The sequence below is a fragment of the Paracoccidioides brasiliensis genome, assembly GCF_000150735.1.
Source record: "Paracoccidioides brasiliensis Pb18 unplaced genomic scaffold supercont2.1, whole genome shotgun sequence".
Taxonomy (NCBI): Eukaryota; Fungi; Ascomycota; class Eurotiomycetes; order Onygenales; family Ajellomycetaceae; genus Paracoccidioides; species Paracoccidioides brasiliensis.
Window position 1 is genome coordinate 887,539 of NW_011371358.1, and position 24,065 is coordinate 911,603.

General features: G+C 47.5%; 7 protein-coding genes across 7 annotated transcripts; 2 read left to right on the top strand and 5 right to left on the bottom strand.

Annotated features, from left to right (window-relative positions):
• Positions 1–2,288: 2,288 nt before the first annotated feature.
• Positions 2,289–3,806, bottom strand: PADG_11071 (uncharacterized protein; the record flags this gene model as incomplete). The annotated part of the gene is made up of 1 exon (XM_010758372.1): positions 2,289–3,806. One exon carries the CDS (start codon positions 3,804–3,806, stop codon positions 2,289–2,291), a length of 1,518 nt encoding a protein of 505 aa, XP_010756674.1.
• Positions 3,807–4,358: 552 nt separating this feature from the next.
• Positions 4,359–9,785, bottom strand: PADG_11072 (inositol polyphosphate kinase VIP1; the record flags this gene model as incomplete). Its single annotated transcript, XM_010758373.1, has 7 exons — positions 4,359–4,464; positions 4,554–6,012; positions 6,106–8,075; positions 8,159–8,180; positions 8,260–8,406; positions 8,514–9,572; positions 9,677–9,785. The coding sequence occupies 7 exons, from the start codon at positions 9,783–9,785 to the stop codon at positions 4,359–4,361; spliced, it is 4,872 nt and encodes a 1,623-aa protein (XP_010756675.1).
• Positions 9,786–10,457: 672 nt separating this feature from the next.
• On the top strand, positions 10,458–14,178 carry PADG_00269 (rRNA-processing protein UTP21; the record flags this gene model as incomplete). Its single annotated transcript, XM_010757455.1, has 5 exons — positions 10,458–10,592; positions 10,682–12,262; positions 12,348–12,647; positions 12,755–13,405; positions 13,582–14,178. 5 exons carry the CDS (start codon positions 10,458–10,460, stop codon positions 14,176–14,178), a joined length of 3,264 nt encoding a protein of 1,087 aa, XP_010755757.1.
• Positions 14,179–14,860: 682 nt separating this feature from the next.
• On the top strand, positions 14,861–15,646 carry PADG_00270 (uncharacterized protein; the record flags this gene model as incomplete). Its single annotated transcript, XM_010757979.1, has 1 exon — positions 14,861–15,646. One exon carries the CDS (start codon positions 14,861–14,863, stop codon positions 15,644–15,646), a length of 786 nt encoding a protein of 261 aa, XP_010756281.1.
• Positions 15,647–15,997: 351 nt separating this feature from the next.
• On the bottom strand, positions 15,998–18,230 carry PADG_00271 (uncharacterized protein; the record flags this gene model as incomplete). Its single annotated transcript, XM_010757456.1, has 2 exons — positions 15,998–17,834; positions 17,968–18,230. The coding sequence occupies 2 exons, from the start codon at positions 18,228–18,230 to the stop codon at positions 15,998–16,000; spliced, it is 2,100 nt and encodes a 699-aa protein (XP_010755758.1).
• Positions 18,231–19,384: 1,154 nt separating this feature from the next.
• On the bottom strand, positions 19,385–19,792 carry PADG_00272 (rRNA-processing protein FCF1; the record flags this gene model as incomplete). Its single annotated transcript, XM_010757457.1, has 2 exons — positions 19,385–19,466; positions 19,554–19,792. 2 exons carry the CDS (start codon positions 19,790–19,792, stop codon positions 19,385–19,387), a joined length of 321 nt encoding a protein of 106 aa, XP_010755759.1.
• Positions 19,793–22,991: 3,199 nt separating this feature from the next.
• PADG_11073 (uncharacterized protein) lies at positions 22,992–23,543 on the bottom strand (the record flags this gene model as incomplete). The annotated part of the gene is made up of 1 exon (XM_010758374.1): positions 22,992–23,543. The coding sequence occupies one exon, from the start codon at positions 23,541–23,543 to the stop codon at positions 22,992–22,994; it is 552 nt and encodes a 183-aa protein (XP_010756676.1).
• Positions 23,544–24,065: the final 522 nt, after the last annotated feature.

Here is a 24,065-nt window from a genome sequence, read left to right on the forward strand (position 1 = left end):
GGCCATTTTTTGTAGTCTTGGATCCCATAGAACGAATATCCGTGAAAAATGATTCCAGCCACACCGCTTGGTATGTATGACCAACACGTTTCCTACGTACGTTGATAAGTCAAGTCCTTCAAGTCTAGCCAGCAATCTATCATCCCCTTGCGATAATACTTGCATGCGCAACTGGGCACTGAGTCCATACACAATAAGCACTAATCGTGCCCCGCGCACCCACAACTGATGTGGGTGCGCCACAGTGTAACGATAAAAACAGCGTAATGATAAAAATATGGATAATTAGAACTTCAAAAATTAATATCTCATCACCACACTGCTAATCTATGATAATTAATTTACCTATATCATCTGTAGTAGCTGTATTATTTGCGACATGTTCATATATATCATTAATCTTTTGTTGAGTTGAATCTGTGGCATTTTTCTTCAAAGCTCTCTCAATATGTTTAACTCTCTTATAATGTTCTTTTTCTGCTTCCTCCTCTTTACATTGTGCAATCTTTCTATTTGCATTTCTGACAGTGAGTATACCTTCTACTTGAACCTGCTGATGTGTATTTTTAATGCTGTGACATTTGATTGCAAGATAGTAACTCTCAATCACACACTCTCTTATAGCATTGAGTTCTGTCTGAACAAGACTATCTTAGAAAATCTTGTTCAATTGATTGTTCAGATGAGGTGATTTGAAATCAAGTGTATTCTTCATATCTTGCATTGTCTTCTTTGTCACTTGAATATGATGTTGTAGCTTCTCAATTGTCTTGAATGAGAATAACTGTGATGAAGCAGTATCTGAACAGTTTGATTGCAGTGAAAAGAAGTCTTCTTCATATATTTGCAACTCAAATTAGTCAGAGATCTTTGAATCTAGCTTAAGCAGTATAAATTGTGAATTGAATGAGATAATGTCACAATTTATGAAGTCAATCTGAATAATAAAAGATTGAAAAGTCTTTTTGCAGACATTAATTAGATTCTGTAGAAATTGATGTTTTTCATACTGCTCATATCTGTATTACACAGCTTGATTAACTGTCTTTGAATGATAGTACTTATACTGTTAAAAAAATACATCATCTAGAGATTGCAATATATGAGTTGAATGTAAAGAGAATTCATATAGAATAATTTTATGAAGATTGCAGTATTGTAAAAATTCTTCAGTAAGATGAGATTCATAATTGTCAAAAAGCAGTAATTGATGACTGTCTTACTGATGTTTTTTAGAAATCTTATTAAAGTGCTGAATTCATGCAAAGTCAATCTCATCATTGATATAATCAGTATCTGATGTCATAATTGTATATTCATCTGATAGATTGCTTTGTGTATATCAATCTTCAAATTGAGTTTTGAATTTCAAGATGATGAAGAAATTCAATATCTCATCATCTGCTGAAACACACTCAATCACAGTGATCAATTCTTGAGAATATGATGAAGTTATAAGTGAATTAAAGTCTTTAAAAGCAGTAATAACTCATTCTCCACATTCTTGACCCTTTTGAAAGTCAATCTCATCAAAGTTGTAGATATTACAGATTTGAAATGTGTACTTTTGAAGTAAGATTTTCAAATGATCAAATCACATCTTGATGTAGCTAATATTCTCAACAGCAATTCTTTTCAGATTTATTGTCTTCTGCTTAACTCTTTTATACTCATTCAAGCTTTGTATATATTGATAGGTCCACATCTTGCTGACCACAGATGAGGAGGTTAAAAAATCAGTATAATGATATTTGAGAATGAGATTCATGTTATCTTGAATCTGCTCTGCAGTCAGCAGACAATTATTCCTGCCTATATGAGCTATTCACTCTTTTAACACATTCTCCTGGCTCTTGCTAAGCTTCTTGTTCAGTGCAGTCTTTGCATTGCATGTTTTTCTTTCATTGATTCTTGCTCAAAGACATTGATAAGAAATGTTAAATTTGCATACCAGAGGTAGGATTTTCTGTTTTCAATTGTCATTATAGACTTCAATGACACTCTGAATACATTTTTCAAGATCATCTATCTTATTGATCATGGTGGTGGTGATATATTATTATTTGAAGATTGATTAATGAAGAAGTTGATATTTTTATCATTACACTGTTTTTATCATTACACTGTGGCGCACCCACATCAGGTGTGGGTGCGCGGAGGCACGATTATTCTATGAACCTATGTATATCGATCCATGCGAAATTCTATTAAATGCGCCGCAAAGTTCTCTAACATTGAATCCTAAACCCCTACCAACATCCACACCATCATATTCCATCCACTCGACATCAACCCCGTTCTCCGCCCCCATTCCCAACCGGCACCACCAACCTCACCACTTCCCTTCCCCCCTTTTTGACCTCCACCCACCCCCCATCCTCCACAACCACAATTGTCCCATCCACACAAACCCTCCTCCACCTCTCCTCCCTCTCCCCCTCACAGAAATCAATCCTCACCCCCTCAACCTCCTCATAATCCACAACATCCCTTTTCTCCATCACATGCCTTCCCCCCGTAGCCGCCAACTGCATAATCTCCATGATCTCCTCCGACCCCAGCGGCCCGAAATACACAAATCGTAGCCTCCCATCCAGCGGCCTGGATTCAGGCGATATCGTAAACCCCTTTTCTAGTGTCGAGCACAACGTGACAAGTACATACATATGTTCCGTTTGCTTCAGCGGGCGCGTCTGGAGCACCCCCCCCTTCCCCTTTGTAGTGGTAACCATAACCTGCCCCTTATACACATGCGCCGGACTCCCATCGGACGGGAACAGCAATTCCTTTGCTGCCATGTGAAACCTCTCACGCCCGAAACGGCGGTACTCAGCAGTATCGCTATCCGCAACAAGCGACGCGTGCATGCCCCAACTAAACACTACAACACCGAAGATCTCCAGCCCCTTACCACCTTCACCTCCATCTCCACCACAGATCAGCTCTCTGCCCCCGCGCCCCCCCTCATCCGTCACATACCTTGCCCCCTCCGAAAACCCCACCCGAAACGTCGGCAGCCCCTTTTCCACCCCTCCCACTAACACCCTCAGCCCCACCGTCACATCCCGCCCAGAAATAATCTCCGCGGAATTAGCCATGGCATTCCCCGTCCCCATCGGCACCAGACACACAACAGGACACCTAAAGACATCACTGCTGCGACACTCCGACAAGAGCACTTGGATAAGATCAACTAAGCCCCCATCCCCCGCCAGGAGGATGATGGTCTGCTCAATCCCTAGCTGGGCGCGGGGGAGAAAGATGCACTGGGCGAGCTGGGTGATTGTCTGCGGTGACTGGGTGAGATGGGTGCAGTAGTCACTGTGTTCGGCGAGGTTGAGAAATGCTAAGAGGGGCTTCAGGGCTGTGGTGTAGAAGGAGGAGGCGCGCTGGGTGCCTGATTTCGTGGATATGATGATGTGCAAGTTGGGTTCATGGGCGGTGGTGGAGGGGTAGAGATGGTGATGTGGCTTATGCCCATGGGGCGGCCGCGGCTTGAAGACAAATTGACTGAGGGGCGCGGGGCATTCGCCAGCCGACTCGAATCTTTTTAATCTATACTGCTGTTCTGGCTGCTCGTCGAGCGCAGAAGAGGAGGGAGGGGAGATGGAATCTTCCAGCCAAATATAAGATAGTAGCTTCTTGTTCTCAGGACAGGGGACGATTGCAACAATCTGACTCCTCTGAACCGTGTGTTCTTTGCCGGACGACCCCTCTCCCGTCCATGTAAGGCTCTCTGAGAAGCTGTCGTCGGAAATACTGCTGAGATCCACGAGTCCTATGGAGGGGATGGACGTTGGTCCCATTTTTAAAATCAGGCACGTCTACCGAGCTAGAAAACAGGGGGAATGAGAAAGGTTAATACAAAGGGACCAAGATGCGAAATAGGTACAGATAACGCATATAGGGAAATACGTAGATCCTGGAAGTCTGACTTGTTTCGAACGAATGATTCCATGAAGCTTATCATCCAATCTGACAACTTGGTATGAGAATACATAGATTCATCTATAGTTTTTGCCGCTCTCAAACAAAATCCGCTTCTCAATCCTGTCTATTCCATCTATCTATGTACTTCCTGCATCTCACCAAAAATAACTTTTCCGCAGAATATCCATCCAAATGAAATACATCCGTCTCCCAATGCCACACCGTCCTCTTTAAAAAGTGGAAAAAACAAAAAAACTATTTAGAGCCCATACAATACAAACAAGGCACAAAATATAAGCAAAAAGAGCTAAAAATAAAAATAAATAAAACTAAAAATAAATAAATTAAATAAATTTAAAAAAGGCAGTTCATCATCAACCCGACCTGCTGAACACCTAAATGTAAAAAATCCACATCTTCATACTTCACTACTGAACCACCTCCCCTGCCGCTGCCATCACTGTATCATCAACCTTCGCAGCAGCATGCTTATCGCTGAGGTTCACTGCAATGAACGACTTGGGCAATTTGACCCTATACAGCATACAACGCACCCCGTTAGGCCAATATTCATAACCAGCAAAATATATATATAAATTAAAAATGAAAATAAAAAAACTCACGTGTCAAACTTCGCCTTCAATGTTTCAATAACCTCCTTCCAATCCTGATGCGCTGTCAAACTCCTCCGCGGCGCACACCCAATCGCATGCCGCGAATCCAGCTGCACATCCAGTGGATCAAACGTGTGACAACCAGGACTAATCGAGATACGAATCGAATACGAAAACGTCGCCGCCTCGCTGTCCCACGCCTCGTAGAGCTCAAAGCATATCTGCGACAGATAGTCTAGTTCGGGAATGGCGCGGCGGGCGATCTTGGTCTGTATACCACCCTCCAAGATGCAGTTGAGAAGTGTATAGATGTGCGATTCCTTCGTGAAGTAGAAAAATGACTTGGCGTCTGGAGATGCTTGGACTTCTTCGAGGTCCATGACTATTTCTCGGAGGAGGGGGAGGGAGGTTAGGAGGCCTATTTCTAGTTTCTCGTCGTCGTCTATTCCGTATTCTTGCGGTGTGACGAAGTCGAAGAGCACCTTGGCGAATTTGTAGAGTTGGCGGAGTCTGGAGAGGCGTTTGTCTAACTTAGCTTTCGTCTGGTTTGAACCCCCGTAAAGTTTGAAATAGGAATCGTAAGAATCCTCCAGTGGACCCATCGGTTGCATTAGAGAGAGGTCAGCAACAGACCTCCTTTTAAGCCCCAGACGCTGGACGAAGGTATTGTTGTTCTTATCCTCGGCTTTCTCCTTTTCCTTTTCCGCCGCACAAACCTCCCCTCCACCTCCCCCTTCTTGCCCAGATGGAGACAACCTCTGTCCCCTTACGGCACCCAACTCCCCCTTCTCCGAACTAGCAGACCGAGACTTCACATCCGTGCTCAAACTCATCTGCTTCCCAACCTCGCCTGTCTGCAGCATACTCTCCGGAGGCAAAAAGACCCACTCCAAAAACGGCCGATTATGCAATGCGTCGAACTTCATACTATCATACAACTCCGAAAGTTTCCCCGGGTCAACCTTCTCCGTATCGCAGAACTCAGCGAATAGTTTCTCCCATCTCTCCTTGAACAGCTGCGGATCTTCGCCCGCGCACCAGCGTCCCTGAATGGATGAGAGAATCGGTGCCGGTGTGTCCTGGTCTGTCTTCCCTTGAATATCAATGGTACTTGCAGTCGTAGTAGTGGTGGTAGTGGTAGTGGTAGTGGTAGTGGTAGTAGTGGCTGGAGAAACTGAAGCATCACCCCGTTCCAGTCGCGCAAAGTTATACCTCATAACTGTTCGATGGAACTTCATCAGCTCAACAACAGTCGACAAGACGATAGAAGGTTCCGGGAAATTTTCCTTCGGCCACGCAAACTGCGGCGGCGCCGAATTCCCCTCCCTCAAAAGCAATTTAAGCTTCTTCTTCACCTTATCCATAACATCCTTAGCTGCATTGGAATCATCCAACAAATCCTTTCGAACTTGTACGAAATCCTCAGGCACATCCTTCTGATCCAGGAACGCGGAGGCGAATATTTGGGCTAATAGAATCGAATAGAAAACAAAGACAGCTCAGTATTAAAATGGAGCTAGACAAAACGGGAAACCAATCAAACAGCAACGGCGGAACTTACCACTGGTACTAACCCTCCTCTCTGAACTTGTGAAAATGCTCACATCATTCAGTGCCTCTTTATTCATCAACTTCAAGTCATCACGCATATTAAGCCCGACATCTTGTGACTGGTATCGCGCAGCATGTGTTGGTTCACCACCCCATTTAATCACCAGCTGAAGCTTATCGAGAATCAGATCATTCTCCACCGCTGAAAATCGCGAAAAGGTAGGACTCGATAGGGAGTTGCTCCACGTTTGCGATCGAGAGAGAAATGGCTCTTCATTTTCATCTTCTGTTTCCCCAGCAGCTTCGGCACCTTCCTCTCGAGATACTTCTCTAGATACATTGAAACTCAGAGAGTTTTCGGAAGCCGAACTTGGCGGGTTACCAGAGGGAGCCGCTAGCCGATCCCGCATCTCATCCGGATATCTCTGCCTAAACATCGGCTTGATCTGAACTTTAGTCCCCGGCCATTTCCCCTTATGCTGCAGGGACGTCTGAAGAAGCTTCAATTTCTCCATATCCTCAATCCCCTGCTCCATCGCAATCATGACAGCATCAGAAACACAGCGCAGCGCCATCTCGCCTTTGATGACAACTTCTTCCTGATGTCCCCTAAGCAGGTCGATGAAAGGTTGTGTATGGAAAGTAAACTTGAATTTCTGTTTTGGGGTCCGATCGGCATGGCGGATTACAGCTACCATTCCCTTTAGTTTCCAGGAATGTTTTGATGCTGGAGGAGGAGCAACAACGGTATCTGTCGAAGAAGTCACCGCTGAACTGGCACTATCGCTTGTTTTGACGGTGCAACGCCTGTCAGTCTTGATAGGTACGCCCTTCAAGTTGGAAGCCAAGACACTCGCATCCGAACTGGGAGTTGGGAAGGATGTCGTCACGCAAGCCGAATCCCTGGAGACAGTTGGATGTGTCTTCTGATTGTAAATTGGGTTCTGCATTCTCGTCATACTGGGTGACTTGAGAAGGGACTTGAGAGCCTGTCTGTGGGAACCGCCATTGTTCTTGCGTCCGGTAGGCAATTCACCATTCGGGGGAGTTTCAACAAGTAGATGGTCAATCTTCTTCCCTTCCCTTCGCAGTTTATGGTTGATAAACATCTCACGCAGGATTTTGGCACATTTGTCGTAATAGTCGTTGTTGTCTTTAACAAAGCTCCACCCGTTAACGTCGATGACATAAGACTTGTCTCCAACACGAAGCATATCAAAGCCACAGATCCGTTGTCCAAATCCGTTAGATATCTTGGTGGCTATGGTGGCTTCCTCCTTGCTGAGTTTGGTAATATATCTTATCTCCTTGCCATGTGTGTTGCGGCGGACGAGGCCATCAACCACAGGAGACTTGCGAGTTTCAGCATGGCAAAAGTCAGGTCCTACTGTGTAAGCTTTGACATCCTCAGCGTTATCAACCCTTAGGAATTGCTCGTAGAGGTAACTTCCATCCTTTTCAAGAATAGATCTAGGTATGGTGAGATCCGGATCGTATTCTGAACTCTTATTGCCAATTTTCCGGAAGAGTCGACGACCGCCACCGCCATAGTGGTCATCATTGGGGAAATAGATGTGGATATTATGATCTTCCCCATTGACGGGCTTTTCAATAAATGGTTTTCTGAAAGACTTGCCGTCGACGATGAGGGTTTCTCCGTCCTCCGACAGGGTCACGGACTGAGTTTTCGGGCTGCCACCTCCAGTGCCATCATCGGGTCCATCCAATTTTACACCAGTAAGATCGTAAATGTGTTGGGCAAGCTTTTTGGACTCGACTCTTGGACCGCCATCTCTGTTGACTTCGAATCGTTTCGGGGTCGGGATACCCATCTGGTCCAGGATACGAAGACATAGGCGTCTATCCCATAGCACTTTTTGCATTGGCAGGTCATTGATACAGAAGGGTTTCCTCAGCTTGGCATACGCGATGGCCTTGTCTAAGGGGAATCCATCGGAGAAGAAGGCAATTAAGAAATCGCTATATAAAATTAGCATGAACTCGATATTTTGGTGTAACAAGCAATTTCAATGTCAAAGCCAAGAAGGGTGGGGTGTTCCTACCACACCGGCCAATTTTCGACAGCTGCAGAAGTAAATATTAGTATCTTCTTCAGATGAGAGAGGAAGAGAGACATAAAATATGGTAATATGGATTTGCCTACCCTCATCAAGGATAACCTTGTCACCGAAAACGATAACCTCAAAGTCCCCCTTTGACTGCAACCTGGTAAGGATATTCTGGCTCGGTTTGCTGCGAGCCTTGACATCCAAAGCGCAGACGCCGATTTTCCCGATGAGGGGTACCTTGGCTGGAATTGAACTGTATTGTCAGTTTTCTCGAAGCTTGCTTAAGATATATATAGCAACTACGTCATGATCATGATTGAGGGGAGATATTCCTGTTTGTGCAACGTACGTTCCGCTTCACTCGCACTGCTTGCTGCAGTGCTCCCGCTAAATCTCCTTGGCGTTCGACTGGAGGATCTCGCCGGGCGGACTACCCAGTTTGAAGTGGAACGTCCATCAGTGGCTGCTGCCGTAGTTGTCGTTGAATCGGCACGGATATTGGGGAAAGGACCCGATATAGAGATAGTGGAAGATGTAGAATCTGCCGCTGTTGCTGTTGCTGTTGCTGTTGATGGGAGAGATGATGGGAGAGATGATTCAATGGCATTGTTGTTGGTATTGTTGCTATGTTGGTTTGGGTTTGAAGAGGGGTTGCTCCTGGCACCATCGGGATTGTCCATGATGTTGCTGTTGCTGCTGAAGCCCTTTATGGAACCTGCGAGGGATGAGGCGCAGGCGCCTGTGCCTGTGCCTGGTACGCGGTCACTGGTGGCAGAGTGGATGGTTGAGCCTAGGGAGTAGAGGGAGGAAGGGATTGCAGTAGAAGCAGTAGTTGTTGTGCCGGGAGATGTAGTTGTAAGAGATGTATGAGATGCAGCAGATGTAGCTGTAGCTGTAGCTGTTGCAATGTCTCCTCCTTCTCCGTCAGCAGTGGGCATGCTCATGCTCATGCTCATGCTCATGCTCATGCTCATGCTCATGCTCCCGTTACCGTTCCCCTTCCCGTTCCCCGTGGCAGGTTCAGGGGAGGCACCAGCAGCTGCCAGCCCCGAGGGAGAACCCGCAGTCCGGCCTGGTCTGTCGTGTACTGCTGCTGTAGACTGTGCCGGAGCAGGCTGCCTCTCCTTCTCCTTCTCCCTGTCCGAGTGTCCCTTTACCGTGTCGCCAGCGTTACTGCTGCCAAACACCGCCGACCCAGCGCCCAACTGAAGAGACTCCACCTGTTGCTGAAGCTGGAGCTGGTGTTGTGCCTGCGACTTCTCCTTAGCCAATAGCGATCCCCCTCCCACCGCTTTCTCTCCACTTCCCTTGTCCTTCTGCGTCTCGTCCATTGTATATGGGTCGATTGACTTGAGCCACCAGGCAGCAGCAGTAGCAGTAGCGGTAGCAGTAGCAGTAGCAGCAGTGCCTATATGTGTAATGTATAGTCGTCAAGAGAACACACACACTTTTATCCCATCAACAACCGATTAGGTATTATTATGTCGCACCACAACTGCTGTCTCCAGATACCGGTTCCATCCGGATTGCTGTCGGGGACAAGGGGTAGGGTGGGAGGGTACGTGGATCGGTGCTGTTTGCTATCTGTTGTCCGCTGTCCGCTGTCCGCCGTATGCAGCATGCAGTATGCTCTACGTGGTTGATTTGGGAATGTAGATATCGACACTCGTCAGATTGTCCTGTGATGATTGCCGTGGATTCGCCACCAAGAAAGGGTTCAATGGCAAGTCTTAGTTATAACTTATAGATATCGAATTGGAGGCGAAACGCAGACACTATATATATACACAGAGATGAGGATGAAGCTTATGTCCACTATGCAGGTGTTCAAAGCATCTGAATTGAAAATAAAATGAACGACAAAGTGTTTATTTGCCAGTTGTGTGCATAACTAGCTTGTTAACTAGTTATTTGTACTCCGTATTTCTTATTCAATTGATGTTCTTCGGGCGTAGTTAAAATAACTTATCAGCCTGGCCAAGACTGGGCAAAAGTGAAAAATATCCCAACCTAAATTTCCCCCCCGAACAAAAATATATGGCAAGAAAAGAAAGAAAAGAAATTCAACCATAAAAAACACAAAATAATATCACCCCAGCCGATAGCCCAGCCTGGGAATCTCAAGCGACTCGTCTCGTCTCGTCTGGTCTAGTCTAATCTGATCGGCTGAGGGTGGAAATCCAAAGCTGATGTCTGGGTAAATCGATTTCATCTAATTAACTATCAACCCTGTTTCCATACGAAGTCGAATACATATCCATGCCATCCTACAACATCTGAATATAATATCACCATGCCCTTGATCGACAGCGAGGCCTTTGGCTTCCCCGTCGCAAAGAGACAAAAAGTCTCACTGGGCCAACAGCTCGTGTCGGCCAAAGAGCCTCCTCACTCTCCTCCAAGCTCCAGGATATTCTCGCCCTTCAGAGTAAGTCCATAAAGTCCATGCCTTCAATTGTGCGAATATATCCATGCTTATATACATCAGAAAAATGGAGTATTAATTGCAATGAACAGACTCTAGGCCTCGTCTCCCCCACAAATGTCCCCTTCACCTCCATTCCCTTAGGCAAAACAACCTTCCAAATCACCACCTCCATCGGCAGGTCACTGCAGACCTACGACCTTCGTCGTGGCCTGAGTTTGATATTCCTCACACGCCCACAGACACCAGCTGCTATCACCGCGATATGCGCATGGAAGGATAAGATACTCGGTGCTTGGGGTGGTTCGCTACCCAACGAGCCATCGGGGGTATGGCTATTTAAGCGCGGGAAGAAAGTCGGAGAATTGGCCTGTCCCACCATCACTGGAAATGGAAAGGGAATCGAACCCGTTGAGCAGCTGCTGGTGTTCGGATCGTGGATCGTGGGCTGCTGTGCCAGTTCTATACGTATATGGAAGTCCACGACCTTCGAGCACTACACAACCCTCACCCCTCCAGCTGCCAGAACCGCTTCCTCAGGCCCTCGCGTCCTCACCGGCCGCATATGCACTATGCCCACATATCTCAACAAGATCTTCGCCGGCCGCAGCGACGGCAGCGTCGATATCTGGAACCTCAGCACAGGAAAACTAATCTACACCATTCTCCCAACGATCCCGAACGCAGGGGCCGTGACAGCCCTAGAGCCCACGATGGCCCTCTCCCTCCTCGCAATCGCCTACTCCGGCGGAGCCCTAGTCATGCACAATGTCCGCACGGACCAGCCAATCTTACACCTCCGCTCCAAATTGACAGGGAGTTCCGTTACGGACATCTCACCGATAACCAGCATAAGCTTCCGCACCGACGACCTGGGCGCCGGCAACGACGGACGAAAAGCAGGCGTCATGGCCACCGCAACCGCGGACAGCGGCGATATTACCATGTGGGACTTGAACGATGGCGGACGTATCACCGGCGTTCTACGCGATGCACACGAATCCCCCTCATCCTCAGCTGGATCCGGCGACAGAGGCCAACCCCCTCAGGCCGGCATTAGCAAGATTCAATTCCTCCCCGCCCAGCCTGTCCTCCTCTCCACAGGAACCGACAACTCCCTCCGCTCCTGGATCTTCGACCAGACCCCCTTCTCCCCGATTCCGCGCCCCTTACATTCTCGCGCTGGCCACGCAGCTCCAATAACAACCCTAACCTTCCTCCCTGCCGCCTCTGACGACTCCGACACTGTGGGCAAATGGCTTCTCAGCTCCAGCCGGGATCGGAGTCTGTGGGCACTGAGTCTACGGAAGGATTCGCAGAATGTCGAGTTGTCGCAGGGGAATGTTGGGGTGCGGAAGAAGAGGAGGGCGACGGCGTCTGCGGGCGCGGCTGCGGGTGTGGTTAGTAGGGAGGAGTTTAAGACGCCGGAGATTACCTGTTTGGCATGTTCGTTGAATAGGGATGGGGGAATGGGGACGGGGGGTGCGGCGGGGGCTGGCAGTGGGCCGATATGGGCAAATCCCAAAGGGGGCAGTACCGAGGGGACGGGGTTGACGGGGTGGGAGAGTGTGGTTACGGGGCATCGGGGGGATGGGGTTGCGAGGACGTGGTTTTGGGGCAGGAAGAAGGCCGGGAGGTGGACGTTTGCGACAGGGGATGGGGGGGAGGTTAAGGTTTGCATTTTTTTTTTTTTTTACTCTTTCTTCAAAAACAGCTATGCATTGAGGTGTGATTATGATGCTAACTTTTCGATAAAAGAGCGTCGCAGTTTCTCCATGCGGCACTTTTGCGCTGGTTGGTTCCGCTGGTGGATCGATTGACATGTACAATCTACAGTCTGGGATGCACAGACAGTCGTTCCCGGCGCGGGTAACGCCAGCACAAGCTAGGAAGCTCAAGATGCTCCAATTGGATGGAATGGAGGAGTTGGGGACTGGCAAGAGCCAAAATAGGGGTTTTCAAATGGGCGAGGGCAAACATACCAGCGCTGTTACGGGGTTAATGGTTGATGCGCTGAATACGACTGTGATTAGCTGTGGGCTCGATGGCAGAGTAAAGGTTTGTTTATGCACTTCAATTCATTACACTGCACATACCACCACCCTTACCCTTTCTCTATCTACATCAACATTTTTCTCAATTTCTAATAAACCAACCGGTCACAGTTCTGGAACTTCACCACCGGCCACCTCCAACACGAACTGAACTGGCATCCAATGTGCTCCATCACCGGCCTCCGCCACAACATATCCTCCGACCTCGTCGCCCTAAGCTGCGACGACCTCTCTATCCGCATCATAGACATCGAAACCCGCAAACTCGTCCGCGAACTATGGGGTTGCACAGGGCAAATAAACGACTTCTGCCTCTCCAACGATGGCCGCTGGGTCATCGCCGCATCCATGGACTCGGTCATTCGCGTCTGGGATCTGCCGACGGGACACCTTATTGACGCCTTCCGCATGGAGAAAACATGTACGGCTCTCGCGTTATCTGTGACGGGAGAATTTTTGGCGACGGCGCATGCGGATGGGGTCGGGGTTAATGTGTGGAATAATAGAAGTTTGTTTGTGGGGGTGCCTACGAAGCACATTGGGGAGGAGGAGGAGAGGCTTGTGGAGGTTATGGAGCCGACGGCGAGTGGGGAAGGGGGGGAGGCGATTTTGGAAGCGGCGTTTGAAGAGGTGGATGGGAATGGGGGGGGTGGAGAGGGGATACAAGTGTTGGGGATGGAGCAGTTGAGTCGTGATATGGTAACGCTTAGTGTTGTGCCGAAGAGCAGGTGGCAGACGCTTTTGCATCTTGATGTGATTAAGGTGAGAGCCTTCTTCTCCCCTCTCTTTTCTTTTTTTCTTCTTTTCTTTTGTCTCTTTTCATCTTGACTCTTGAGCGAGAGGGAATACTAAACCTATCCATCTACAGGAGCGCAACAAGCCCAAAGATCCCCCTAAGATCCCACAAAAAGCTCCCTTCTTCCTACCCTCCACGCTAGCAAATGAAAACGCAGACTCCACCTCATCACTCCTCCCCCGCAACACAAGAAGACAGCCATAAGCCCAAAAAACCCACCGCCGCCGAACGCTCCCGCATTGCCAAACTCCAACTCCAACACACCACCGACACCAACGGAGCCAGCACTTCTACAATCTCCCAATTCACCACCCTCCTCCACACATGCAGTGAAACAGCCAACTACGACTCATTCATCGAGTACCTCAAATCCCTCTCACCGGCCAAAGCCGATTTGGAAATCCGCTCGCTGGACCCTGGTCTTCTGAGCGGGAAGGGATGTAATGAGTTGATTGAGTTTGTGTCAGCGTTGACAGCGCGGCTGAGGACGAGGAGGGATTTTGAGCTTGTGAATGCGTGGATGGCGGTGTTTTTGAGGGTGCATGGGGATGTAATTGGGGAGAGCAGGGATGGGGATGGTGCGGACGGTGCTGGTGATAGCGAGGCGGAGGCAACTCGGGCAGCATTGCGGGAGGCGTTAAGGGAGTGGAAGATTGAACAGGAGCGGGAGGGGAAGCGGCTGGCGGAGTTGGTAGGGTATTGTAGGGGTATTGTTGGGTTTTTGAGGTCTGGGCGGTAGAATGGATGGTGAAGGAGTGAATATTGCAGTGTAACAGTCTTATTATGTATGTATGGGTCTCGTCTCTAGTCCGTTGCTATGAAGGACTGGACAATGGTTTCCGCGAGGTCGAATAGAGTCGTTGGAGAGGGGATAAATGTCGACGTAGAGAGATAGAAGGATGTATTTTGGTGGAATTATTTTTTTTTTTTGGGCATGGAGTATAACTACTAACGGAATTTAAATTTCTATTGCACAATCCACCTATATTTATCTTTATCTACATATTTTAATACTCCCTAGATCTATAGCAAACACATCTCTATTGTCCAGGAAGCGGAAATTTGAGGCTGATATCGCCAAGCGCGGCTATGTTGCGGCTAACACCCAAATCGCTTAACCCAGTCTAGTTTTGATAAGATGCACTATGGGAAACTTGGCAATCGTCTTTTCATTGTCAACAGGTATGTAACATATTCACACCCACATATACCCACACTATTATACATAGTACATAATACATAAAACATTTTACATATATACCCCTCCCATGCCTCCACCCTGAAATTTACTGCCAGTCAGGTACCACTATCCACCTGCCAGCTGTTACCAATCAATCAGTTACGAACCATCCGCCTCGCTCACACACCCTCAGTAGTCAAGGCGCAGCCTCATATCAGCCCACCGACCCTTTCCAATCACAATGCGCTGGTTCCTAATCCTCATAATAATCCTCTTCCTCCTTCTCCTCGCCTACATCTCCTGGATCGCCTTCACCCACTACCGCGCCCACCGCGCCGGCCTCCCCCCACCCCCTCTAAAATCCTACATTCCTTTCACATCCTCCTCCAGCCATTACAGAGACAGCAGTTACCCGACCCCGCGCAGCGCCGGGATCGCAGGCTGGGCTAAAGATCGATGGGCTGCGTTGCGCAATCGGAGGACGGCTAGGGGTGCGTATGAAGAGCCGCTTCATCCTGGGATTTCGCGGGGGAGGGATAGGACTGGTGGCGGTACTGAGTATGGGGGCGGGTATGCGCATGATGAGATTTGGGATTCGAGGATGGGGGACGGTGGGTATTATGAGGAGCAGGAGTTGGGGCTTGCAAGGCCTGGAGCTGGGGGTGCTGGAGTGGGAGTGGGAGCGGGAGCGGGAGCGGCCAGTGGACCGTATGATGAGGGTGCGGCGGCGTATCATGGAGCGGGATCCAGAGTACTGCCTAATATTAGCACGACGGTGATTGATTTGCCGGCTGATGAGCGCGAGCAGGAGGTTGAGAGGGGGAGGAGCCGGAGTTGGGAGGCAAGGGTTGTGGACAAGGATCCATTTGGGGATGAGGCGGAGCCAAGTCATTTGAAAGATGTCAGTCCACGGCCGGTGATGGAGGGTGATCTGGCTGGTGGTGATGGTATGGCGGGAGCAGGTGGCTCTTCTTCGGGGCGGGATCCGTCAACAGATCGTAAAAGTGCATTTAGGGAGGATTTATGAGCGTTATGATCCCTTCTTGGTTAGGGACTTATTTCTATGGTGGCTTTTCCTCCCCATTTTTAGATGACATGCTTTTATTTTTTATGATTGAAATGTGATGTCAGTATTGGATGCCCCTTTTGCCTTTTATGTTATCTATTGAGAAGCCCGTTGTATGGACCATTGAACTATTTTCCCGTTTTCATCTTTAACACTGACTTCTTGCCCCCTTTTAGTCTTGGTACAGCGAGAATATGAGAGCTATTGTTTATGACATCTATCAATGATAGTGGGTATCTTGGGTAGGTATATTGGACAGGCGTTAGTTCATGTCAAACACTTCAATCATCTGATCATACACATGATACGAGCTCAATCCCCGACCTGTCTGAGGATATCATACATATTCGTAGTCGGCTTTGGATTACTCCCCTTTCTCGTCAATTTTTTGGCCGTCTCTTCCAATCCAGCGTTGCTCGTCGTCCTCTTTCCCTTCTTGCTCGGCGCTTTGGTCACTGCCACCCTCCATGCTTTTTGCTCCTTAGCCATCGAGAGGTCACCCTGTCCATTAGGAGACACCCTCAGGACTTCCAACCCCTGAACTGACTCCCCATCCAGCTCCTCTCCCCATTCCTCCACATTGAGAAGCAAAAACAACCCCTCAACCACCTTTTGATTGGTGTCCACATCTCCGCCAAACTCCCCCCTCCGCTGAGTAGCCACGTGCATCCACGGCAAATCCGCCAACAGCCCCGACACCTCCCGTACCAATTCGCCAAACATCTCCCCAAACAGCGGCACCCACGTCTCTTCCCCATCCACAACCAACAGCTCCTTCAACAACCGTAGAGAGTACAGCACTGCCTGCATCTGCGCATGCAGGTGAATATCATCCCACTCCAACTTCGCCCCACAATAACCGCGTTCCAAAAACCTGCGTATCTCTCCCACTCTGGGCCTGTCTTCGCCCTCCATGCGACTGAGAATATCATACAGCGCAAAACATTTCCAGACGGAACTTCGCTCAACAGAATCACCATAGCAACCGTAAACAGCCGTCATGAATCCATTAACCTGCCCCAAAAACGCCCCAAGTCTCCTCTCTACCTCCCTCTGCGTCATCAGCGTCAGAGTGACAGGCGCTATTCGCTGGCCCTTGCGCATATACTCAACCACGCTCCCCTTCCTTCGTCCCTCGTCTGCAGCATACCTCAAATTCAGCAGCGAATAGGCAAGTAACCGCAGTTCACTACCCTGCAGCCATGCGGCGCGGCGCCCGTGACATTCCACCAGGATCGGGAGGTATACATATGCCCCCGTTTCAGGCCCGTTGAACGCTGGCAGTTCATATTGCGTAAATAACTCGGAGAGTTTGGGGTCTGTCAAGTCCGTATGCATATGTACATGTATCTGCTTTGAATCATTACCGCTGATATTGTTCGAGTACTCTTTCATGAACGATTGATACGATGCACTCTTCTCTACGACACCCGTGGTACTCTTCGCTCTGTGGATGAGTGTCGCAAACGACGTGTAGGGATCCTTCTTCAGTTCATAGGCTAAGCGCTGGAAACTGACAACGCCCAGTTTCTTGGCGATTGTCGCGGGGTGTAATTGCATTGCTCGTATGCTTAGTTTCATAGCATCGGGGTCCTCAGTTTCTTCTGTAGCTGATGACTCCCGGATATGAAGAATGTCGCCCATTTCAATAGAATTGAAAAATATCACAGATCCTTCCGCGCCCAGGTCGTGAACGAGCAGGTCAGAGTCGCCTGTCAGAACTGCACAGCCATAGTTCTTCGCTGTAGCTGCACAGTACTCATCAGCTTCCCCTAGGACAACTTCGACAAGTCCTGCAAATATATTATCAATATTTCTAGTTTGACGTGACGCAATCTCGTGCAATTCTGGAACGCGTGCTGTGCATTTCATAACCTCCTCCCTACTCCATCTGTATTTCAAATCCTCAATGACTGTGGGTATCATGAATGCAGGTGCCGGCAAGAACTTGAACCGAGATGATGGCGGGCGACGACCGAAGATCCAATCCCGGGGGATACTCATGGGCTTACTGCGGATGCTGGAAACTTTGAACCCCCCCCGCGTATCACAGCATAACTTTTCGAGCTTTTGTCGAGTTGCTTCCATCCGTTCCAGACGAGTGTTGCGTTTGGACAGGGGCAGCGCACCGTCAAAGTATATATTTTCTCTAATTTTGTTCAAATAACAGAATCGCCTTAGTTAGTTTGATTATAGAATAGACAGAACCCAGAACAGAAAAAGACTTTAAGACTTCAACTCCATCTAACAATAATCGACATTCAAAAACCAAAAATACTTACATCCTAACACCCACCCCCGTCAAACACAGCAGAAAGTGCATAACGGCAATGCTCACTTCATCCGCAGACGGCTGTGCATCAACAGGGTTTGCAGATTCGTCACTCCAAGGCAATATCCACTCGTAGACATCATATACCAGTCCTGGCCCGTCGATCACGATCGATGTGATGTTCTTCGTGCTCTGGTCATCTTTATTGTTGTTCCTCAGCCAGACTGTCTGCGCATGCGGGAGTAGATGACGCGTTAGGAAGAGGATCCCCATCTGCACGCAAGCGATTCATGGGCCGTGCTCGGGAACGGCGCGCTGGATAAGTGTTGGACTGCGGGATGTGGAGAGCGGAAAGGGAAAGCGGACAGTGGCTTGGGTTTTGAAGTTTGGATATCCGACATATGCCAACTATGAATAGCATATCTACATGGAACATTGTGAGAAAACTAGCGATAGTGATAGAGGTGTGTGATCGGGATAAACTGTGTAGAATTCGTAGTGGAATCTGGTATCCCTTAGATTTGATAGATGCGTGGAGAAATTTTTCGCGGAGGTCAGGGCACATTTTATCTCCATGTGATGATTCCCGGCTGAAAAGTGTTCTCCGTTCCCAGGAGCGATGGACACGGGGCATCAGTGAGATATTCCTTCGAGGTTATTTTCTATTAGAATAAAGATCTAAATAGTTCTTTTCGAATGCTGCCCGTCAGATATGGGAGAGACCGTGAATACATCTTCCACCGCTAAAAAGAAAACACGCAAAAAGATGATACGGCTGGATATCCAACCACCAGTCCATGATCACATTAGAATAGCAAGTTAAATTGGTGTCTAAATCTATGATCAAACACATATACTCCCACGGATAAGCAGCAAACCAACACAGGCTAACGTATGTATCTATACATATAGACCAGCATCCCACAACACACGCCACACGCCGAATGCAAGATGCCCATCCACCCTTGTAAACGGCACGTAACATAGCCGTGCAGGACGGGGAACAAAAACCTCTCAGTCCCCATGCAGAAGCAGCCCAAGGCAACAGAGCCCCTTGCATCTGTATGTCCCGATATAATACACATGCGGGTTCCCAGGACCCGCACAAACATCACGTCATGTTAATCTCCCTTTCCGGATTGCACTCCATAGTGCTCAGTGGGTCAAGAATATTAATGCTATTCCCGCCAATGTGGCGTGAACAGCATAATCAAAATTCCGCAATTCCGAACTCCGCATATCCTTGGTGTTCGAACTTGTTGGAATACGTATCTCCCGCCCGGCTGAATCGCATCAGGTCGCTAATTGAGCACCTGGTCGCACAATCGTCCGGCAGCCGGTGATAGAAAGTCATGCACGTAAGACGGGAAAAGACCCTCCCGCAACCCCAGTAACCCGTAAAACAGAAAGCCAAGAATAAAGTGGTTTCATTTCTCCGGAGCATCGGGGAGGCGCTCGATAACATACTTCGCCCTAGCAACACTCATGATTGGCACTCCTGGAATTTTCCTAGAATTTCCAAAGCAAAACAAGGAACGTCAGAAACGCAATAAACAACCAAAACTTTCGAAAATCTTAAAAAAAAAAGAAACTCACCTAATCCTCCTCTTCAAATCCCTATCATTCGTCGCCACAATATAAACACGATGCTTAATAACCCTATCAACAAGACAATCATCCGCATACGTCCCCTTGTGGTCACACTTCAACCTCTCAAAGCGCGGATCCTTGGCAATCCGCAGCGCAATGCGGTACTTGGGACCCAGCTTCTCCAACTCGGCTAGCACGCAGTCCGTGACGAGCGGGATGCATTTGGCGAAGAGGCAGTCCATCATTGTCGGGATGACCTCAAGTTTGTGCTGGACTGTGTGCGAGAGGAAGTTGGTATCGACGAGGATAGAGTAGGGGGGTGTTAGGGCTGTGTTATATTGAAAGAAGAGGGCGGAAGAGACTTGGGGGCTGTTGAGGAGAGGAGGGTGGTCTTCGTTAGTGGGGGAAGGTTTGTTTTCTATTTGGAAGGGTAGTGGGTGGAGGAAGCGTGTGTGTGTGTGTGTGTGTGTGTAAGGGAGGGTTTATGTTGATTACATTTCCCGGACGAGGTCATTGGATGTATTCTTTGCAACTTTGCTCTTCTCTGGCGCTTTGGCTTGGTTTTCTTTTCTGTTGTTTGCGATGGGAACTAATAATGAGCAATCTGATGTATTATTTCATTTTGTGCGAAGGGGGGGGGGGGGGGGCGGACGAGGACTATTCGGGAGGATGGGGGGAGATGGGCATACAATCGACTATCACGGCTAGTAATTGCTCTTTTGACCTGTTGTATCCCTTCGATTAGACCCCTCTCACCACATCTCCAATTGACTATAAGCGAATAGACGAACCTGAGCAAACTTGCGAGTCCTCTTCTTGATACCCATACCTTTTCATCAACACCTGCGGAAAAAGAGAAAGAGAAAAGGAAGGAAAATATCTATCCGGACAAAATGACAGATCGAATGGGGCACTTGCTGGTAGCAATCAGATCTCCAAATCTCAGTTATAAAACTGTCCGTTGCGGTAGAAATGAACGTATGTCCTTAACATCGTATCTTTTCCTCTTGAAGCTCGGAAAATTGTTATTCTTCTTACATAATCCACTCAACTCGTCTCTGTTAGCTAACGTAATCCGACACCTTTTTTGATCCAACGACAACCATTTGGTTCAACCCATTATTTGACAAATTTTCAAATTAAGCAACAACCACTAGGAATTCTATAGTAATGATATAGAATATATCCTTAGGTCTGTGAGCAGCTAGGAGCTTTGTGTTTCGTACTGCCACATTTACTACAGCGTGGTGGTGCTCGCTTTTTAGTTCTCAGATTTGAATCCTCAACCCCTTCCTCAGCTATATACATATGTGGCTTCTCTCTCTTTCATTTCTGTCTAGCGTTGGCACCTCTCAGCTGCTTGACTTCCTCTGTTAAAAGAGCAATCTTATTCATGGCCAGCTGACATTCTTTAACTAGCTGATCGAGAGCTTGATTTGTGGGACTAGAAAGAAGATCTGTACAGCGTTTAATAACCTTGCTGCTCTGCCGCTCCCAATTGAGTTACATTTCAGGGGGTCTTGAGGATCCAGGAGGATTGGAATCCGTGAGATGCATGAGCTGATCCTGGCGGGGTAGGAGTATGGAATTGAGTATGTAGCTGAGTAAGAACCTCATCTGGATTGAATGGAATCAAGCCTGTGGCTTTGAGTATGTTTCTTATAGAAGTATCCTTCATAGTTTCCTGCCTAGCTGCTGCGTAGCTGATTAGGAATTCATCCTTGTCAGTATGATTGATCCCCAATCTCATGTCCTGCTCAATCTTCTTGTCATACACTGAAAAACAGCTCACATCTAGTAACTGCAGTAGATGAGAGGAATGAAGAGGCATATAAAGAGCTATAATATAATGATCCAGGCAGAACTTATCAAATTCAGTTGTATCAATGACTATTTATGTCCATTCATAATCAGCAGTCTATATCTGCCAGCTGTACGAGCCTCAGTATGTCTTTTGAATACCCTTTGCAGTCATATTAAGCCAAGCTCATTTGTAGTCCAATTCTTCTTGCCAAGACCAATTGTCTAATTCACTGGCAGTTGCTTGTATCATGAGGATTGATGAAGCATGATCATAAGAGGTAGACTTCAGCCTGTAGCATTGACTACCTCAATCACAGTTGCTCATTCTCTGTTTCCTGACTGTATAAGAGATGGCTTACCTTCTTTCTCAGCTCTAGTAATAACTCTCATTAGAAAGTCAATGTCATCAGGGTTGTACTTATCCTTCAGCACAATTGCATACTTCTTTATAGTATTATCCACCAATGCAAACCATTCGTGTAAGAGCTTTAAATCCTCGCATAAAGCTCACTCGTAGTTATACTTGCATGAGAATCTAGTCTCCAGTTCAGAGTGCCATTTGATAAATATTTCCCCCCATCTTCCTCCCACAATAGTTGTAGGAGCAGATTCTCATGCTGAAAGTAGTAGATTGGCCATATCTTAGAAATCACAATTCAGGGAGGCTGTCGTCTTTCATCCATGAATATTATTCATTGACTAGAGATTCGTCTTCTGTAGAGGTCAGCTTTCTATTGTTAAGTTGAGAATTTGAACGCATAGTGCCTCCGTATAGTCTATAACATAGGAGAGGAGTAGGGGACGCGAAATGACTTAGCAGCAGCTCTAAGAGTTGAAAATTGATTCATTTTATAGGCTTTAATAGCTAATGAAAGTTTAGATTCTTGGTTAAAAGCTTCTCTGCTGAGGGAGGTTGCCATATTGAATAATTTAATGACCTGGGAGGGCTGGGATGAGAGATGGTGTCGGATTACGATAACTAAACTAGATACCATGAAGCATTCCCATGACAAGCTTTTTTTTTTCTTATATTTTTTTGCGCCTATCCGGTTCGGTTTCCTCATCACGACAATTACAGAGGATCCATGTGTGTATCCGGCGACTTTTGGGATGGATGTCGGATCGGAATATGCGTATACGGAGATTGTTTTGGCTTGCGGAAGGTGGCCGAATAAATGTCTCAGGTTGCAACATTATTCATACATTGTAAAAAAAAAAAAAAAAAAAAAAAAAATCTCATCTATGATACTAGAAATAACAATAATAATAAAGAAGAAATATAGACAAATTAAAATGGGGATATTATCGAGAAAAGAGGTAACAACAGAACGTATCAGGGGGCCAAAGGCGGTTTTGAAATTTTGAAGGCAGGAATTAATTCAATCAAGTACTCCAGAGCAATGGGAAGCCAAAATCGATCCGAAAGGATAATTAGAAGGGGAGAATCCGGAATAGTACACGGGGAAAGAAAAAGCAGTATCTGTGATAGGATAGAGACCTATCAATAGAACCGCTGGAATGAGATGGGACGTGGTTCGTCGAACGACTGTCCTGTGCATCTTCCCAAGATATATATGAAAAAAAAGAAGAAGAAGAAATGAAAAAGAGAGAGAGAGAGAGATAGAAAGAAAACAAACAAAATCATTGTTTCTTCTTCGCCGCATTATCCAGCTTCCTCTGCCTCCACCTCTTCGCAGCCTCAGGCGTATACTCTGTATCTAAACAATAATCCCACCATCGAAAACTACTTGCAAAATTCCCTATAAACTTCTCATGATGCACATCATGATGATCCGCCCCGGCCCAAATAGGCAAGAAATGATGCAACGACCACGGAAACTCATACCCACTGTGCGCATCAATGGCCTGGAAAAGCCTCAGCATGATCCAAATGTACATGGTGAGGATGTGCAGTTTGCCCGTGAAGGCTGCCCAGATGACAGGGGCAGCGACAGTGCCGAATCCCAGGGCCATCACTTCGATGGGGGAAGCGTATTCAGCAGCCAGGCCGAAGGGGGCGGAGTATTGGTGGTGGATTTTGTGGACAGAGCGGTAGAGCGGGCCCCAGTGAAAAAGGCGGTGGGACCAGTAGTGCCAGGCATCTTCGGCGACGAAGAAGATTACGATTTGGTAGGCCATGGTCCAGGGGGAGGGGAAGGGGACGCCAGTCTCTAGGCCAAAATATTGGGCCATTGGGTGGAAGAGCCTACATTATTTTGGTAAATGGGGTTGCTCTTGGTGATTTTGGGGGGGAGAGAGAGAGCGAGAGGGAAGGAAAGGAAAGGAAAGGAAAGGAAAAGGTACCATATCTGTGGGAGTTCGACGGTGAAGTGACTGAGGAGGACTAGTTTGGCGCACTCCCATTGTTCTTTCAGGGTCGGGATTTTATTCTGGTAAGAATTAGCGAGAGATCAGGTATAAGCTCCATGTGTCAATCAATTTATATGGTATATTACAGGTTGAATCTTATATTTATTGAAATAGGGTATTCTGCTGATGATAATCCAGGGCAGAGCGCGGCCGAAGTAGACGCACTCGTGCATGACGAAGGAGAGGATGCCGGTTGCGAGGACATCATTCTGCATCCAAACGTACCAGGCGGCCCATAGACGCTCGACGAAATTGAGGTGGACGTTGTATTTAGAGATTTCCTCGAACTGGGCCCAGTAGGTGTCCTGGGCTGGGGAGAGGAAGGTTGAATTCCTGGGTTTTGGG